Here is an 18,794-nt window from a genome sequence, read left to right as displayed (position 1 = left end):
TTCCACCCTAGACGCACATGGGTCACCACCAGCCTTGTTGCATAACTAGCAAAGCTTTGTTCAGGACAACTATGCAGAGCTTGCTAGCCAGCTAGCACTCCTGAGAGTGGCATGGCTTCAGATGGACTCTGTCAGCTGGGCTGAAGGTATATTTCTATGTCTGCTCAGTCAGGCATGGGCAGAATATCATGGCTGCATGCACTGCCTGGGTGTTATCTGTGCAATGGACTGAACCTTGTCAGGCCCAGGTCATCAACCCACTCAACCCTGCCTGCCTGCCTGCCTTTTTGTCAGCTTGCCTGTCTGTCTGCCTGTCTGTCTGCCTGGACTACACTAGAGTTCTATCATGCTTCACTGCAAGGCCGTAATCATAATATATATTATGAGACACATCTCCCCCCCCCCCCCCCCCCCAATATTCAAATCTGGTCAATATGTCCCCCCCAATATATTGATATAAAAAAATATATATAAATGTCCTACGCTACGACAGGCAACCACGCATGCTGTCCGAAATTATCTTGAAAAATGTAATTCGTCCCCCCCAATGTTGACTCCATGGCTACGTCCTTGGTTCACTGTATATCCGCACGGTATATCATCCCCAATGCATTAGCATAGATGCTGAGTTGTCAGTGTGTATCGGCAAGCTTCGTGTCAAAACCCCGGTTAGCTCTGATACTAACGTGTTATCCCCTGTTCACACCGGACGCGTCTGCGGCGCGTTACGGCTGCTACGCGAGCAGGTTTTGTTGTATTTACAGCATTTCAGAAGAGCAGCTGCGAGGCAGCAGTGTTGGCGAGTTTGTGAGATACTAATGTGTGTAGGCTATTTGTGGATTTGTGGTTTCAAACAACTAGTGTTGCTCAACTTCTAAGATGAATCTCTTGTCGTCCATTATGTAAAATCCTTCGAGTTCAGGCCTCCTTTCACCGATGTAGTGAATTACGATTTGGAGTCTGCACTGTGTTTTAATGCACACGGTGTTTTTGTTTTGAAGTGACCGGGGGCATGTTCCATAAAGCGAATTTAAGCCAGGCATGTCAGTTACTTTCCCGTTTATTTTGTAAACTCGCTTTATGGAACATGCCCCCGCTTGGATGCGACCTCCGGCAAAAATAGATGTTCTATCTCTTGCGAAGCTGCTTGCAAGCTCGCGTCTGGGACGCTTCTGAATCGCGCCGCAGACGCGTCCGGTGTGTTTTGGAGGTTAGTATGGATCTGGAAGCTTTGTATCTCGCCCAAGTTGAGGATAGCCTCTTTGTTGCATGTTACCCTAGCGCTGATATGCTGTCAGTGCTGCGGAGTTCGTGAGAAGCCCTGTGGTGAACAACACTGCTGAGGCAATGCTTGCCAGCTTTGGACTAATTGATAGGAACACAACAGTAGGTCGGCCATTGTTTGACTACAGCGGAGGTTGAATAGAGGGAGCAGTATGGAGGTAACTTGAGGAGAGCCCGGCCCCAGGCCTCCTCACCCCCGCCTTTATCTGGGAACTGAAGGGAGGCAGCAGAAACAATAATCCGGGGGAAACAGCCTTCTACCCCAGAGGCGCGGTTCCCAGAAATCTATTAATTTGTAGTTTTCGTTAATACAGACACATTGTTGGAGATTTTTAAAGTGACTCAGTTGTTTGCACTTGACTCTGTGTCACTGTGTTCCTGTACATTTATGTATCTTCAGTATTATGCATTAGCATTCTTATCAATGTCCTCTCTTTCCTTCCTTCACCCTCCCTCTCTTCCATCTCCCTCTGTTTCTTCCTTTCTCTCTTCTCTCTCTTTTGACTCTCTATTTCTCTCTCACATCTCTCCTCCTCCCCTCTTCTCCCTGCCCCCTCTCTTCCTCTCTCCCCCCCTCTCTTCCTCCCTCCCCCCTCTCTTCCTCTCTCCCTCCCCCCTCTCTTCCTCTCTCCCTCCCCCCTCTCTTCCTCTCTCCCTGCCCCCTCTCTTCCTCCCTCCCCCCTCTCTTCCTCTCTCCCTGCCCCCTCTCTTCCTCTCTCCCTCCCCCCTCTCTTCCTCCCTCCCCCCCCCTCTCTTCCTCCCTCCCCCCTCTCTTCCTCTCTCCCTCCCCCCTCTCTTCCTCCCTCCCCCCTCTCTTCCTCTCTCCCTGCCCCCTCTCTTCCTCTCTCCCCCCCCCCTCTTCCTCTCTCCCTCCCCCCTCTCTTCCTCCCCCCCCCCTCTCTTCCTCTCTCCCTCCCCCCTCTCTTCCTCTCTCCCTGCCCCCTCTCTTCCTCTCTCCCTGCCCCCTCTCTTCCTCTCTCCCTGCCCCCTCTCTTCCTCTCTCCCTGCCCCCTCTCTTCCTCTCTCCCCCCCCCTCTTCCTCTCTCCCCCCTCTCTTCCTCCCTCCCCCCTCTCTTCCTCCCTCCCCCTCTCTTCCTCCCTGCCCCCTCTCTTCCTCTCTCCCTGCCCCCTCTCTTCCTCTCTCCCTGCCCCCTCTCTTCCTCTCCTCCAGTGTGGCTGTCACTCGTTCCCAGGACGTGCCCTCGTTCGGCCCCCCCCCTCCCCAAGGGAGTGACCTTCCCCAAGTCCACCGTGTTCCGGGACTTCCTGCTGGCCAAGGTCGTCAACGCGGAGAACGCCGCCCACAAGTCGGAGAAGTTCGGCGCCATGGCGACGCGCACGCGGCAGGAGTACCTGAGGGACCTGGCGGAGCGTCATGTGACCAGCACGCCGGTGGAGCCCGTGGGGAAGTTCCCCTTCATATCGCTGGCGCACAAACGTCGCGAGAGGCTGCGTCCCTACAGCGGGGCGGAGCTCCGCAGCCTAGGGGCGGTCACATGGCCCGTCCACGCCGAGGACCAGGTGGCCGGGGCGGAGCGGGAGTGTCTGCTGGCCATCTCTAACGACTTCCTCATCCTGCTGGACCAGGAAGCCAAGGCGGTGGTGTTCAACTGTGCCACGCGCGACGTGATTGGCTGGTCGTCGGGCAGCCCCGCCTCCATGAAGGTGTACTACGAGCGCGGGGAGAGCGTGTCGCTGCGCTCCATCAACAACAACACAGAGGACTTCGGGGAGGTGGTCAGGCGTCTGGAGGTCAGTGAGGGTCCTCCGTCATGTCGCTCTCTGGTCCTCTAGCATCTGCAGGGTCCACTTTTATCCACCTTCCAAATGGCTAGTGAACATTCACATTTGACCAGCCACTCAGTAGATATCATAGTTTTAGGGCTAATGAGTGTGGAAAATCTACTAGCCTCTTGCATTGTCTTGTCCCAAGAATTTCAGTGCCCAGTCTGACCTTGTGTTGTTCTGTGCACCTGACAATACAACTTGAAACTGAAAAGGCATGTTTTCCCAGCATTTGGCTGGTGAATGCTAGTGATGTTGTGTCCTGAGAGTCTGTCAGTGTTCTAGAGGCCATCTGCTACCAGCACAACACCCCTGATCTCTCCCACGCCACCCTTAATGACCTCCTGCCAGCCTCTGGCTGTGCAGCGTGTCTGTCAGACTGTGACACGGGACAGAAAATCCTCCCAGGTCACTGAGTTGGAGCTCCAGTTGTTTTGAGGAGTTCAGTTGTCAACATGTGGATAATTATGTAGTCCAGTCTGGAGCGGATCTCCTGAACGCTTCTCCTCTCTGATTATAGCACACTACACGCCACAGTAGCGAGGTGACTGCCAGATTGAGAGGAGCTGTTGAAGGGATCTTTGTGAGATTGCTTGAGTCATCCCGCTGAGCTTGTTTTGTTCCCTCTCAAGCCTGTGTGATTAGGGTTAGTTGGAAGTGTGTGTACTTTACTCAAGTTTGTATGTGTGTATATCTGCCCTTTTATGGTGTTAATCTTAGGGTGTGTCAGAGCTGCAGTAAAATACACTGCCTCAGTTGTGGGAGCTTGAAGGGGTGTGTGTGTGTGTGTGCGTGTGTGCGTGTGCACGGCCCTCTCTCCTTACCTTACCCAGGTAGTGCAGGGCTCAGTGGAAGGGCGTTGGCTGTGGTAAACACTGCCTGCTTAACCTCTGTTAATGGAAGGTTATATTTGCTCACAGATTTAGTGTCTGCAGGGGACACCCTGTGTTCTGACCATGTGTCCCTCTCCCCAGCCGATGACACAGTCTGTAAAGATTTAACAGCAAACATCATCTCTGTTGTCTCTCCTTAATCCCATCTAATAGATGAATGTGATTTTCATAATGAGATTTTCAGCAGATCTAAAGATCTGTGCTGTTAATCAACCCAGCAGAAGAAGCTACTCAGTCAAACACACACACACGCATCACTTCCTCCAGCCACACTGGTCTGTGACCCATCACTTCCTCCAGCCACACTGGTTTGTGACGCATCACTTCCTCCAGCCACACTGGTCTGTGACGCATCACTTCCTCGGTGTGTGTCAGAGCCCCGGCTCTCTCTCCCCTCATGACTAACACCACCTCTCCCTCGCCCGCCCAGCTGCTGACGAAGGGCAGTCAGACCACGGAGATGACCCTGCGCAGGAACGGCCTGGGCCAGCTGGGCTTCCACGTCAACTTCGAGGGCATCGTGGCGGAGGTGGAGCCGTACGGCTACGCGTGGCAGGCGGGGCTACGCCAGGGCAGCCGGCTGGTGGACATCTGTAAGGTGTCTGTAGCTTCGCTGTCCCACGAGCAGATGATCGACCTGCTGAGGACATCTATGACCGTCAGGGTGGGTCATCATCCCCCCGCACGAAGACTCACCCCCCGCAGGTACACACACACACACATGGGAGAACACAAGCCTCTCTCTCACACGACACAAACACACACACAGTCACACACACACACACAGTCACATGTCTGTGGTCAACTGTAGTGCTTCGTCTCCCCATCCTCAGAGGCTGCTCTGAGCTCTACCACATGCCCCTGGTGGACTACAAGAACCACAAGGAGGCATGCCCTACGAGTTCAAGTTCCCCTTCCGCAGCAACGAACAACAACACCACCACCACCACCACCACCAGCAGGTGGCCCCCGCACCTCCTCCAGCCCCCACGCGCGGCCCCCCGGCCTGGGGGGAACCCTGGTCAAGGCCCCCGCTGCAGACCTGGGGACAGAGCACTCCCTCGCAGGTGTCCAGCGATGGACGGCAGCTCAACCCCAAACGGTCCGACATGAGAGGGGAGGGAGACATGAGAGGGAGGGGGAGGGAGACATGAGAGGGGGGGGGGGGAGGGAGATGTGGGAGGGGGAGGGAGAGAGACGTGAGAGAGGGGGGAGGGAGATGTGGGAGGGGGAGGGAGAGAGACGTGAGAGGGGGGGGGAGGGAGACGTGGGAGGGGGAGGGAGAGAGACATGAGAGGGAAGGGAGACATGAGAGGGGAGGGAGGGAGAGAGACATGAGAGGGGGGGGGACACATGAGAGGGGGAGGGAGGGAGAGAGACATAAGAGGGGGAGGGAGACTTCACATGAACAGTATTCTGCCTTTTGTACCTGCTTATTGCTGTTCCTCTGTGTACTGAACTAACTACTGACTATGCTGTGTTTTTCTGCTGTGTGTGCGTGTGTGTGTGTGGGCGTGGGCGTGCTCCCTCCCTCAGGTACTCTCCGGGGTCAGATAACTACGCCCTGGCCTGCTCCATCGTGATGGGGCGCTCTCCCCACAACCCTGCCTCCCACAGCAGCATGTCCTACTGTGACACCCTGGGCTCCAGGGGCTCGGGGGGGTCTGGGGGGTCTGGGGGAACCCTGGCCTCCAGCCACTGGAAACAGAAAAACATTGCCTGAAGGGTGGGCTGCCTTTACCATCCACACACCATTACAGTCGTTCAGTTGTTCATGAGGAGGATGATCATGACTGGAGGAATGGAGTGATACCAGGACAGGGAACTTACATCCTGTGTTGTATTATTATTATTAGATCTATTATTTATACGATTATTTCCTCTCATTCAGGTTCAACAACAACAGCCGTCATTCCCCGCTGTCCGTAGAGCGCCGTGCCCAGGGGGAGGGGTTTAACGGGGCGAAGCCCGCCCCCAGCCACACCCTCGGGCCCAGCTCAGCGCCTGGTTGGCCCCGGGCGGGCGAGGGGGAGAGGCCTAGCCAGACTGGAGAGCGAGCTGCTAACGGTAGGAGGAGCTGCAGAACCAGGAAGTGTCCAGCATGTAGGATAAAGCTGTAGAGAAGAGAGGACTACAGCATGTATGAATATGATAGCTATAGATTAGAAGACTACAGTACCCATGTGTTCTTGTGTGATCTGTCCAGAGACTGTGGATCCGTGTGGAACACTGTTGGAACCATCTGATCCATGATCTTCTGCTGTACTCTAGACTTGAATCCGTCCCTTCAGATAAAAGCTGAATGAATAACATGCAGTGTCTGTCCTCAGAGCTCCCTGTCTCCAGAGCATGTGTGTCTGGCCACCTGTCTCCCAACAACAACACCAAGGTGAGCCAGCCAGCATCCCTCACAGCCCTCTCAACCGCCCAATAGAAACAGCGCTGACCGATCCTGTGTTTCCATAGGCCGACGCCCCTTACTCCTCCAGCCAATCCAGCAGCAACACGCTCTCCAGCAACGCCTCCAGCTCCGCCCAGAGTGATGAGAAGTGGTACGAGGTGGGCTCCCGGGCCGGCGTGCGTCAAGACTTGGAGCTGAACGGCTACCTGCAGGGGGCGTCGACAGACAGCGGCATCGACACTGCTCCCTCGTACGGGGCCCCTGACAGCAGCATGGCCTCCTCTGGGGGGCTGAGGGGGGTGGAGTGCCCCCCTGTCCTCTGGCAGGACCCCCCCTCGGCCCCGGAGACCTCCCCCCACACCCCGGACCCCCCCACCCCCACAGGAAGCAGCGAGAGCCCTTCCAAGACCCCCCCGACCTTCCCCCCCGCCCCGGACAGCGGCTCCTACACCCTCAGCGATGCTGCTTCACACTCCAGGTGTGTTTCTGTCCAGAAGGTTCTGTCGGAGCCAGCTGCGTCCTGTCCTGTGTCGGGGGGTCGCTAGGGAGGCAGGGGGGACAGGGAGGCAGGGGGGCAGGGGGGCCCAGATACGTCCTCCACTGTCTGGATGGAAAACTCAAGAGCTCTGGGGTTTGGCGGAGAGAAGGGAACAAGCTGTGTGTGTGTATGTGTATGTATGTCTGGGGTGTGTGTGTGTGTGTCTTTCTGTCTCTTTCTACTTGTTGTTTCTCTCTGTGCCTGTGTGTGTCTTTGTACTATTGTGTGTGTGTGTGTGTGTGTGTGAGTCAGTATAAACACAAAGAAAGCTCTTGAAGACCTCAGGAATGCTGAATGTGAGAGCTCAGCACTGTTGAAGCCTCCTTCCTGTGAGCTAGCAGACACTTCCCTCCTCTCCTCTGTGCTCCTGAAATAACTCTGCACCAGCACACTAGTCACTTTGTTATAGTACACACACACACCTATAGACACACACACAGACACACACACATGCCCCTGTATGAAGAGAAGCTGGTTTTCATGTCAAACTGTAGAGAAATATTGTTTGAAAGAGTTAGACATAAAAGTCCAAGGACACTGTGTCCTATTACTGCTTCCTGAATCCTAATGCTCCCGTGTGTACAGGACACTGGGAGAAGTTCTCACCAGGTTTTTTATTTTATTTAAAGAATAGAAGTTAAACTGTTAGGAGAGAGACAGATTGAAGAGAGACAGATTGAAGAGAGATTGAAGAGAGAGAGAGTGAGGAGAGAGAGAGTGATGAGAGAGGGGAGAGAGAGAGGAGAGGGAGAGGGGCGTGGACAGTCAGGTGGATGGGCATGTGAGAAATAACGTGTCATCTGTGTTGATCTTAAAAACACAAATCCTCAATGTGGTTGTCTCCTCTCTCCAGCACGCTGAGCTCCAGACACTCAGGCAGTCCTCTGGGCCAGGCCTGCAGCCCCTCCCTGGAGGAGCTTCACCCCTCCCCCACCTCCCCCACCCCCGGGCCCAAGAGCTTCTACCCCCGGCACGGGACCACCTCCAAGTTCCTCATCGGCTGGAGAAAGCCTGGAGGCACCATCAACTCTGTGGACTTTGGCAACACTCGCAAGTAAGCATGTAGAGAATGGTGTTTGTGTGTGTGTTATCTTACCAATATTTCTTGTAGCATACAGGTCCTGTTTTGTTTAAATAAGTGGGTAATGTTGAGCTGAGGTACTTGGTGTGGTGAGGTGGGTAATGTTGAGCTGAGGTATTTGGTGTGGTGAGGTGGGTAATGTTGAGCTGAGGTATTTGGTGTGGTGAGGTGGGTAATGTTGAGCTGAGGTATTTGGTGTGGTGAGGTGGGTAATGTTGAGCTGAGGTATTTGGTGTGGTGAGGTGGGTAATGTTGAGCTGAGGTATTTGGTGTGGTGAGGTGGGTAATGTTGAGCTGAGGTATTTGGTGTGGTGAGGTGGGTAATGTTGAGCTGAGGTATTTGGTGTGGTGAGGTGGGTAATGTTGAGCTGAGGTATTTGGTGTGGTGAGGTGGGTAATGTTGAGCTGAGGTATTTGGTGTGGTGAGGTGGGTAATGTTGAGCTGAGGTATTTGGTGTGGTGAGGTGGGTAATGTTGAGCTGAGGTATTTGGTGTGGTGAGGTGGGTAATGTTGAGCTGAGGTATTTGGTGTGGTGAGGTGGGTAATGTTGAGCTGAGGTATTTGGTGTGGTGAGGTGGGTAATGTTGAGCTGAGGTATTTGGTGTGGTGAGGTGGGTAATGTTGAGCTGAGGTATTTGGTGTGGTGAGGTGGGTAATGTTGAGCTGAGGTATTTGGTGTGGTGAGGTGGGTAATGTTGAGCTGAGGTATTTGGTGTGGTGAGGTGGGTAATGTTGAGCTGAGGTATTTGGTGTGGTGAGGTGGGTAATGTTGAGCTGAGGTATTTGGTGTGGTGAGGTGGGTAATGTTGAGCTGAGGTATTTGGTGTGGTGAGAGGATCTCCTGTGTGGAGGCACATGCAGCTTTTCTGGTTTATTTATAGAGGCACTGGAGGTAAACCTTTGATGCTTTCTCACAGAACTGCCTCCTTGTGTTAGTCAGGGAGCTGCTGTTTGCGTTTGAAACATTGTGAAACAGCTCCTCCCTGTGGTGACCGAGTACTAGACTACATTTAGACTTGAGACATTTAGACTGTATTGGATAGTTTAAAGTGAAGTGTAACAGGAGAGGCTGAGAGAGGCAGAGAGAGGCAGAGAGGGGCAGCAAAGGGCCAAGGACGGATTCAAACCCAGTTTGTGAGGGTAAGGCCTCAGCCTGACAGGGCACACACACTGACCCGGCGCTCTGCCGGGACGCCCCGTGTGGTTCTGACCCGCTGTCCCTCCCCCCCAGACGGCACCAGAGCGAGGGCCTGCTGGGGGGGCAGCCCCAGCTGAGGGCCGTCATGCGGGGGTCCCAGTCCCCCCAGCGCAGCACCAAGTCCAGCCTGGAGGAGGACCTGAAGAGGCTCATCACCCTGGACAGCCCTCCACCCACCGCCAGCGACCTCAAGGTAAGACTGGCCGCTCTCACGGACACTAGGGCATCATTTCACATCTGGGTGTTGTTGTAGACCACAGTGGGATACAATATGTGGTGTAACTATGTCAACTCTCTGTTCCTGATGATATATGTATTTTTTGTACATTGGTCCCTCTCTCTTTCTTTCCCTGTCTGTCTGTCTCTCTCTGTCTCTGTCTCTCTCTCTCTCTCTCTCTCTCTCTTCTCTCTCTCTCTCTCTGCATCTCCTCTCTATATCTGTCACTCCCTTCCCCCCCCCCCCCCCTCTCTCTCTCTCTCTCTCTCTCTCTCTCTCTCTCTCTCTCTCTCTCTCTCTCTCTCTCTTTCTCTTTCTCTTTCTCTTTCTCTTTCGTCCTCTCGCTCTCTCTCTCTCTCTCCCTCCCTCTCCCTCTCTCTCTCCCTCCCCCAGCCTGTGTTCCCTGTCCCCCCCACCAGTCGCCGCTCTCTCCAGAGGACCGTGTCAGATGAGAGCATCTACAGTGGTCAGCGGGAGCCCTCCTACGCCAGCGGAGAGTGTCCCGGGGACGCCCTGTTCAGCAGCTCCACCCTGCCCCGCTCCCCCACCACCCGCCACGCCAAGCCTCGACGCCCCTCACACAAGTCCCTGGGTGAGAACCGGCCTGGACAATGTGTGTGCTGGAATGACATGTTGAACCACGTCAGTAAAGATGACAGGAAGAGACAGACAAATGGAAGAATAGAGTCTGTGCTTGTCTCCTATGTTGTGTGTTCTTGTCTCCTGGTTCATGATGCTCCTGTCTCTCCTGGTCTCCTGTCTCTCCTGGTCTCATGTCTCTCCTGGTCTCATGTCTCTCCTGTCTCTCCTGGTCTCCTGTCTCTCCTGGTCTCATGTCTCTCCTGGTCTCCTGTCTCTCCTGGTCTCATGTCTCTCCTGGTCTCCTGTCTCTCCTGGTCTCATGTCTCTCCTGGTCTCATGTCTCTTCTGGTCTCATGTTTCTCCTGGTTCATGTCTCCTGTTGGCCCCCAGGTGACCTGTCGACCCCAGACAGCTGTGGTTCTGACCCGGGCAGGAGGAGACAGCTGCAGGAGCAGGTCCTCATGCCCCTGCCTGACCCCGGCGCTGACCCCGCCCTCAACTGGTCCAACCTGGTGGAGGCTGCCAAGGCCTTCGAGGGTAAGCTCTCACAGACTCCTCCAACAACACCTCAGGAATACTCTGCTTTGAAGATAACTTACTGCATTTCTAGAATTTATATCTAGGTATTACTACTATTACTTATTGTAGGATGATAGAATTGACACACTGGTCAACATGATATTCTGTCTCCCTCCAGTAGAGGACAGTGCTACTCCATGTTGCTCTGTACTGAGGTCAAAGTTCAAAGTGTTTTATTTCTCAGATCTGGACAAATTGCTTTAGACGAGGCTCCGATCAGCAATTAAGAAAATAAGCAAAACGAGATAAAAAATAAGATGAATGAAAAAACAAATGAATGAAACAAGATGCAAAAGAGTGTAAAATAGTGAAGTTGTACTGTTTTTTGTTTCCCAGATGAGCAGAAGGCGAGTCTGCTAGCTGCTAGCGACGGGAGCTCCAGAGGGGAGAGCGTGGCCTCCAGCCCCCAGCAGGCTGAGCCTCAGACGGCCCCACAACGCCAGCCCTCCCCTGGGTACGCCCGCCTCACACTCCCCCTCACACACAGCCTGGACTCACACACACACACACAGCCCCTGGGTCTGAGCATAGGCAGAAATCCCGGGGGGAACAGGGGGGACACGACCCCCCCATCCTGGGAAAAATTGTATTTGCCCCCCCCCCAATAAATCACTGTAAACATATTTTTTTTTAAATAATATTAATAAAATACATTTAAAATATTACAATGTAGGCTATGTGTTACAGAACTAATTTTGGTGTCCCGCTCAGGAATTGCTCTTGAGAAAATATCATATAATTGTCCCCCCCCCCCAAATTGATAGCAGATTTTCGCCACTGGTCTGTAGATGGGGTTGAGGTGATGGTTGTGGTTGGTAATAAAGCCCCCTCCTCTTCCTCCTCCTCCTCCACCCCTCCTCTCTTCCTCTCATCCTCCTCCCCTCCTCATCCTCCTCCTCTCATCCTCCTCCTCCTCCACCCCTCCTCTCTTCCTCTCATCCTCCTCCTCCTCTCCCCCTCCTCCTCCTCCACCCCTCCTCTCCTCCTCTCATCCTCCTCCTCCTCCACCCCTCCTCTCTTCCTCTCATCCTCCTCCCCTCCTCCTCCTCATCCTCCTCCTCTCCTCCTCCCCTCCTCAGTGAGATCCCGGCCTGTCTGATGGGGAAGGTGAGCCAGCTGGAGTCCATGGTCAAGCTGCTGCAGGACGACCTGAAGAAGGTAAAAGACAAGACCAAATGTGTTCAGCCGACGTCCTGCTGACCTATCAGAGGAGAGGCCTACTGTCAGCCCAGTAGGCCTCTCCTCTGCGATAGGTCAGACGAGCTGGAACATTTCAAAGTGTGTGTGTGTACGTGTGTGTGTAATTGTCTGTGGGAATGTGAGAGCATGTGTGAATGTATTTTTTTGTGTGAGTGTGTTTGAATGTTACAGCTTAGTGTGTGTGTGTGTGTGTGGGGGGGGGGGGGGGGGGGGTATAGTGAAACATGAAAAACAAGACCTTGTCGGGCCCAACTTTGATAGAAAAACAAGCGTGTGTGTGTGTCCAGGAGACGGAGGCGAAGGCGTCGCTGCAGGCGCAGGTGGAGGGCCTGAGGGAGGACAACCTGCGTCTGCAGGAGGAGTCCTACAGCGCCTCGGCCAAGCTCAAGAAGTTCACAGAGTGGGTCTTCAATACCATCGACATGAACTGACCAGCCAGCACCTCCCAGGCTGGTGCAGCCCCCCCAGACAGCTGCACCACAGGACTGGCACACCAGCAGACTGACTCTGTAATTCAACACCTGCCTGGAGAGGAGTCGCTGTGTGGCTGATCCAGTGCGGACACACACTGATCCTCGGTCCGTTACGGCTCTTTGAAATGGTCCCTTCTTCCCGTGAGAGGGATTTGAGGGGGGAGGAGATAGGAAGGAGAGAGGAGAAGGAGAGGGGTAGGAAGGAGAGAGGAGGAGGAGAGAGGTAGGAGAGAGGTGAGAGACGGAGGAGAGAGGAGGAGAGAGGAGGAGAGAGGAGGAGGAGGAGAGGGGGAGGAGAGAGGAGCAGTGTGGGACCCGTGGACAGAACTGGAGGTGCTTCTGCATGAGTGACAGTGTTGACCCTCCCTGAAGGGGGGCCACCCTGACCTCATCTTACTGGACTCATCTTCAGTTCTGTTCATAAACGGTGGTCTGTTTGAAAGGTCTGTTGGTAAATATCCTGAACAGTTTGACATGTTAAATTATGTCAGCTTCTAAAGAGTAATATCATTGTGAATTGTTGAGATTGCAGTGAATGACATGAGGAAAATTGATTATATTTGATGTTTTGAAAAAAGAAGAAGACATTTTTGGGAAGTTGAGGTCCACAGAGGGGAGGTTACCGTTGTGATGCTGACCGCTGAAATCAACTGGACCAGACGTGTCAGATGAACAGACCACTTATCTGATGAAACCACTTGTACTTATCTAATGAAATCCGCCATGTAAAAATAGTTTCATAACAAGAGTGCCATAATTACAAGAGACAAGCTTGACGAGTTAAAGATGCATTTTGTAAATATGTAAGTCTGTTTGGGCATTTAAATTGAAAAGCTGCATTGTGGCTGTCTAGTTTGATCCTGTGTTCCCTACTAAGAGCGTGAGAATAGATTACAGGACAGTATCTGCACTGTCTACTACTCAGCAAGGATTCAGCAGTCTTTGGAATGACTAACTGAAATGTGTTACTGGAAGACGAAGGGTTAAACTGGAAAAACATAGGTTTACGGTTTTAGAATTAGTCTGAATAGATTTATTATTATTATTGTTTTAGCTGGGAGGTTGGTGTTATAGCCACAGTGCTGCCTGATCCAGATGAGTCAAGTGCCACCTGGTGGTGAGGACGTGTAACGGCAGTGTCCCAGTCTTGATCCGCAGCATGTTCCCAGATAACTCAAACCAGAGATGTTTGATCCTTTTCTACTGTACTCTCTGTAGAGTAAATCGGTACTGTGTGTGATGACGTGTAAATACGCAGCGTAAATCCTGACCTCTGTCACGTGTGCTCTGAGATCCGCTGACCTGTAAACCAGCCTGGCCAGGCCTCAGAGAGAGAGGTTCTCACCTGTAAACCAGCCTGGCCACGCCTCAGAGAGAGAGGTGTGTCTACACAGTCTGCTGTGTAATCCAGGTGTGACATGTGCCCATGACGACCTCACTGTCACCTTCTCACCCCTAGGACGTCATCCCCCCAGTATACAGCCTGTATATAAAGATGATGCTCATCTCAGTTTGCACCTTCCTTCATGTGTTGCGACATGTGGTCATGTTTCCTTTGGGCTGTGACTGTGTAAAAATGTTCATATCTATTAAAGATATTTTGTTGAAAGCTAATTGTCATATCTTGTTTTATGGGAATCGTGGAAGTGTAGGTTTGGAACTCAATGTTGTGCTGACATGTAGGTTTTCACATCAGCAAAGTGGTTCATGGTGGTGAGTCTACAGGTATGATAGCTAGTGATGCCAGGGGGGGCACCCTGATATAATCACTGCCCCCTCATGAGTCGCATATCGTCTGGATTTTATTGTCATTTTTTCTTGCTTTCTTACTAAAAATGTTAACCAGCGTTTCCCGCAGCACTTTGCAGTTAAGGCGCCTAAGCAACACGCCTGCCGCCTTAACTACGTCGTCCAAAAACATTTTTGTTTTTTTATGAGCGATATCCGCCGTGTTACTCTGTCTTGTTTTCTCTCTTTCATTCCAAACCGTAACCAACGCCAGTTCCCTTCTCTGCATAAAAAAAAAGAAATGATAAAAACAGCCCCCAGTCTTACTGCAAACCACCAAACCACCGCACCGCCATACCACCATAACACATTTCAGATCATTAGTAGCATTCATTGTAAAATAAGAAACCAAAGTATACCAGTATGCCATTCCTTAACTCTCATAATGACAGTTTTCAACTAGCCTATACAGTATACTACTACTACAGCATAATAGAACTCCTGAAATTCCTTTTCGGTTTTTGATTTTGGTGTGCCACCCCAAGGTTTTCAGTGCCCCAACCCCGCCCACCCACGCCTATAAAAGATTTCCGTGGCGCCTCTGACTGATGCAGTCTGTTTGATTCAAGACCAGGCTGATTTTCTGTTCGATATGGAACAGAGAATGCCTCCCCCTGATAGCACAGTCCAAGACAGGCTTGAAAAAGTCTTGATGCCATGACACCATGAAAACCAAGGGTACATGAGACAGAATCTCCAATTCCTCCCTGGACATCAGACCCCCCTCAGACACTAACAATGTGGGTTTTGGCTTCATTGAGCAGGAAGCCAGAGCTTGTCGACAGCTGGGATTTGAACAGACCCAGTTAGTCAGTCTTCAGCATCTACAGATGGTGAGGAATAATAGTCTAAAACTAAAACAACACAAACACATATTTGATGTATGCGATATTCCCCATGTGAGTATTCCATAGGTAAGTAGAGAAACCCTTCACTTTCCTCTCTCTCTTTCACTCTCTTCCTTCTCTCCCTCCACTCTCCCCTCTTTCACTTTCTCTCCTCTCCCTCTTTCCCTCCTGCCCTCTCTACTCCCCTCTCCTTCCTCTCCTCCCCCTGTACGCGAAGAGATACCTGCTGGCAGAACACTTCAGAGGGGAGGGATGTGAGCTGTCATAAGTGAGCAGCAGTTGTTCAGTGGAGAGATTACGCAACATCCGTCTGAACCCAGACCACAGCTATCCTCACTGGGGAGGGAGGTGTGGAGCTGATTGGTCACGTCCCCAACAGCCCAGAGGTATGAGCTCAGCCTTCCAAAACCAACAGCAGGCCATGCTGTGATTCTAAATCACACACGCCACATTGACTGCACAGTTTCCAGCCTACTTACACATAAATGAAGGTAGTAAGAACCAGTCTGTGGTTGAAGGTCAGCCTTCAGTGCTCGTGTGGCTTTAATGTGTTCTAGCTGGTGTTTAATCTGAGTAGGAGTGACTCGAATGGCTTTCCAACAAATCAGCGCTAATGCAGATTGCGAGACGACTCCCTTAATGCAGATACGTCTATCCTCCCAGCTTGTTAATGATGGGTGGGCCTCCTTAATGGCAGGGCTGTCTGATGGGACCCGGAGATGTTACAGGGATTCTGCAAGTCACTGCCGCTCAACTAGATGTGGTGTGGGGGTTGGGAAGAAACAGTGTCACAGCCTCACTGTGTTGATCTGAGCCTGTGTTGGTCTGAGCCTGTGTTGGTCTGAGCCTGTGATCTGAGCCTGTGTTGATCTGAGCCTGTGTTGATCTGAGCCTGTGTTGATCTGAGCCTGTGTTGATCTGAGCCTGTGTTGGTCTGAGCCTGTGTTGGTCTGAGCCTGTGTTAGTCTCAGCCTGTGTTGGTCTGAGCCTGTGTTGGTCTGAGCCTGTGTTGGTCTGAGCCTGAGGTGAGAGGGCGGGTGAGGGTACCAGGGGACTGGTTATGTTTCGCTCCTCGTCTGTGTGGGGGAACGTGCTGTGTAAGCACTGTGAGCATAGGCATATCACTCCGTCTTGGTCCCCCAGAGCACTAAGCAGCAGCTGGGATTGGCTCTCTGAGCTACATCCTGGGCTGTTGGATCACATCTTTGGGAGGATTCTGGAAATGTCTTTCCACACTGAGCAAATGAAATTACAGCTGTATTCTGTATTTATCCTCAGTCTGAGAGCCTTGACTTCTTTGTGAGTTCTGTTGTGGCGTATCGTAAATGAGCCGAGTTCAGAGGAAACACTGTGGAGGGGAGGGGACAGGAAATAAACACACAGCCAGACACACTGTCCAGGGTGCCACACACACACACACACACACACACACACACACACAGACAAGTGGAAGCAGCAACACAAGCAAGCTGGTTCATGAATGATGTTGGGTCAAGATGTGCTGTATGGTAAGAAAGTCAGAGAGACTTTGTGTCAGGGAGACCAAGATGAGACAGAGAGAAAGTAAGAGTCTAACTGAATATGTGTGTGTGTGTGAGAAAGAGAAACTGTGTGTGTGTGAGTGAGTGAGAAAATAACTCTGTGTGTTTTGCACGCATGCATTCACAGATTGGCCATGCAATGTATTTCTAGGAGAAGATTCCTTCAGGGAGTTTTGAATCTAATTTATTGAAGCAACACAATTCATTCATTCTGGTTTGTCATTTATGCTTGAATGGTCCTGTACTATTCAGAAAGAGAGAAAGAACGGAAGAATGAAATGAAAAGGATGACATGATAAAAAAGACTAATGTTTCTCTCTCCTTGAATGTGTGAATGCCTTGAAACATGCAGAATATAAAATCATACAATGAGCATATCAGTTTCATACATTGGCTTTCAATAACAATGTAACACAACCTCCACAGTGACAGGGGAATAGGAAGCAAAGAGAGCATTGTCTCAGAATTAAAATGACATTTAATTTAATTAATTCTTTCATTATCTGCATTTCTATTCTCCCATCCTTCTGCTCTCAGGGCTTTACATGGCCTTTGCTTCCCTCCTTTCAGATTGAGAAACTTGTGTTTTTATTAGCATCACAATGTCCTCTTGAAATAATTCTTGTTTTCAGCATCAGTGGGCGCTGCTTCAGAGATGTCTCTCTCTCTCCTTCACTCTCTCTCTCTCTCTCTCTCTCTCTCTCTCTCGCTCTCTCTCTCTCTCCTTCACTCTCTCTCCCTCTCTCTCTCTCTCTCTCTCTCTCTACCCCTCTCACTCTTCCTCTCTCCCTGTCTCTCCCTGTCTCTCCCTGTCTCTCCCTGTCTCTCCCTGTCTCTCCCTGTCTCTCCCTGTCTCTCTCTCTCTCTCTCTCTCTCTCTCTGTCATCTCCTCACTCATCCGCTCTCTCTCTCGCTCCGTCTCTCACTCTTCCCTCTGTTTCTCTCTTTTATCTTCTCTGTAATTCCCTCATCCCTCCCCCTCCCAACTCGATCTGCCTCTCGTGCGCTCTCTCTCTCACTCTCTCTCCCTCTCTGTCACACACAGAGGCACCCTCCCTCTCCTCCCTGTCTCTCTCTCTCTCCCCTCCCTCCCTCTCTCTCACACACAGAGGCACACGTACCCTCGGCATAGACAGAGAAGGAGAGAGGAGCGCACATGCAGGATCCCTCCGACTGACTGCTCCGCTCTCCAGCCCTCTCTCCAGCCCTCTCTCCAGCCCGCTCTCAGCCCTCTCTCCAGGTGGCTCTCCAGGTGGCTCTCCCTGGCCAGGACTGAGGAAGAGAAGGAATAAGAGAAATACTGCAGTAACCATCCAGCTGCTCTGTCTCTCTCTCTCCTTCCCTCGGTTTACCCCATGCCAACTATATCATGAACCTGATTGCTGCTTGTTGCTAAGGACAGTGCAGGGGAGCAGTGGACAAGGCAGTGTTTTGTTGCGAAGGTAATGAATGCTTCATTAGCAGCTGGGTGTCAGTGATATTGTATTAATCTGCCTTGTGTGTGTGTGTGTGTGTGCGTGCGTGCGTGTGTGCGCATGAGAGACAGTGTTTGGGGGTTTGACTCTGCATGATTTTGCGTGCACGTTTTGTTTCCTGTCTCTTGCACGTCAACTCTCTCCGACCTGCGTCTCCTGTTGATGTTCCAGCAACAGTTCTGCATTCAGACTGTCTGGAGTATCAACCTTCCCAATCTGCCTGGTCCATGTGTCTGACTCCCTGGCTGTGCCCCATCGGGTCAACTCTGGAACTAGAAACGGTCTCTTGACGATCAGCCATCCAAAGCTGTCATTAGGGAGAGTAAATTTGCATGCCTGGGCCGTTCTGTGGGCACCAAGTTGTTCTCTTGAACGCCGGCTCCCTACTGACTTTCTGCTGTCCTGGTGTCGCCGGCGCAGGTCCTCGTCCAGCCTGCTGGTCTGTCTCTGCTGAACGCACGGGGACCATGTCTAGGATGAGGAGTGTTTCTGAACTGTCTGTGGACGGTCCCTCTGTCCAGCGTGTGCCAGCGTGGAGCCGGAGATGGGGGAGGAGACGTGTGGGAGGGCGAAACAAACGCTCCGGAGAAAGATCACTCACTCACTCGCTCATGCTGACATAACTCCCTGCTACCTGCTTAACAGCTCTGTGTGTGTGTTCAACAGTCTGAATTATGATGTGGTCGCTGTGCATGGCTGGTCTGCTGCAGCTGTTGCCGTGCTCGTACAGTAAAGCAGGCCTCCGTGTCAAGTTCCTCCACTCAATGGAGAATGTTTAGCATGGATTATGATATTTTGGAAAGTCGGTATACTGGACAATTCAAAGCATAGTTATGAAACTGAGCTCTAAACCTTTATTCCCTTGCCTGAGGCTGCCCTCTGGCAATATGTAGTTTCTCTGATTCAGTTG

The 18,794-nt window shown here is 51.9% G+C and overlaps 2 protein-coding genes across 2 annotated transcripts in view; both read left to right on the top strand.

The window, feature by feature from the left end:
- LOC134026686 (signal-induced proliferation-associated 1-like protein 1) overlaps positions 1 to 13,841 on the top strand; it is a 39,149-nt gene extending 25,308 nt beyond the window's left edge. The window contains 16 exon segments of the mRNA XM_062469579.1: positions 2,456 to 2,495; positions 2,497 to 3,036; positions 4,393 to 4,667; positions 4,796 to 4,847; positions 4,850 to 5,064; positions 5,499 to 5,684; positions 5,854 to 6,029; positions 6,293 to 6,351; positions 6,429 to 6,841; positions 7,755 to 7,955; positions 9,215 to 9,374; positions 9,792 to 9,990; positions 10,371 to 10,517; positions 10,896 to 11,013; positions 11,639 to 11,717; positions 12,047 to 13,841. Coding sequence (XP_062325563.1) covers positions 2,456 to 2,495; positions 2,497 to 3,036; positions 4,393 to 4,667; positions 4,796 to 4,847; positions 4,850 to 5,064; positions 5,499 to 5,684; positions 5,854 to 6,029; positions 6,293 to 6,351; positions 6,429 to 6,841; positions 7,755 to 7,955; positions 9,215 to 9,374; positions 9,792 to 9,990; positions 10,371 to 10,517; positions 10,896 to 11,013; positions 11,639 to 11,717; positions 12,047 to 12,190 — 3,004 coding nt within the window. The 3' untranslated portion in view covers positions 12,191 to 13,841.
- Positions 13,842 to 17,531: 3,690 nt separating this feature from the next.
- LOC134026932 (regulator of G-protein signaling 6-like) overlaps positions 17,532 to 18,794 on the top strand; it is a 29,381-nt gene continuing 28,118 nt past the window's right edge. The window contains exon 1 of the mRNA XM_062469996.1: positions 17,532 to 17,851. The gene's annotated coding sequence lies outside the window, so the exon portion shown is untranslated. The remainder of the gene's footprint in view (positions 17,852 to 18,794) is intronic.

Source organism: Osmerus eperlanus, chromosome 9 (assembly GCF_963692335.1).
Source record: "Osmerus eperlanus chromosome 9, fOsmEpe2.1, whole genome shotgun sequence".
NCBI classification, from domain to species: domain Eukaryota; kingdom Metazoa; phylum Chordata; class Actinopteri; order Osmeriformes; family Osmeridae; genus Osmerus; species Osmerus eperlanus.
Note: the sequence above shows the minus strand (reverse complement) of the source record. Positions and strands in the feature narration are given on the sequence as shown.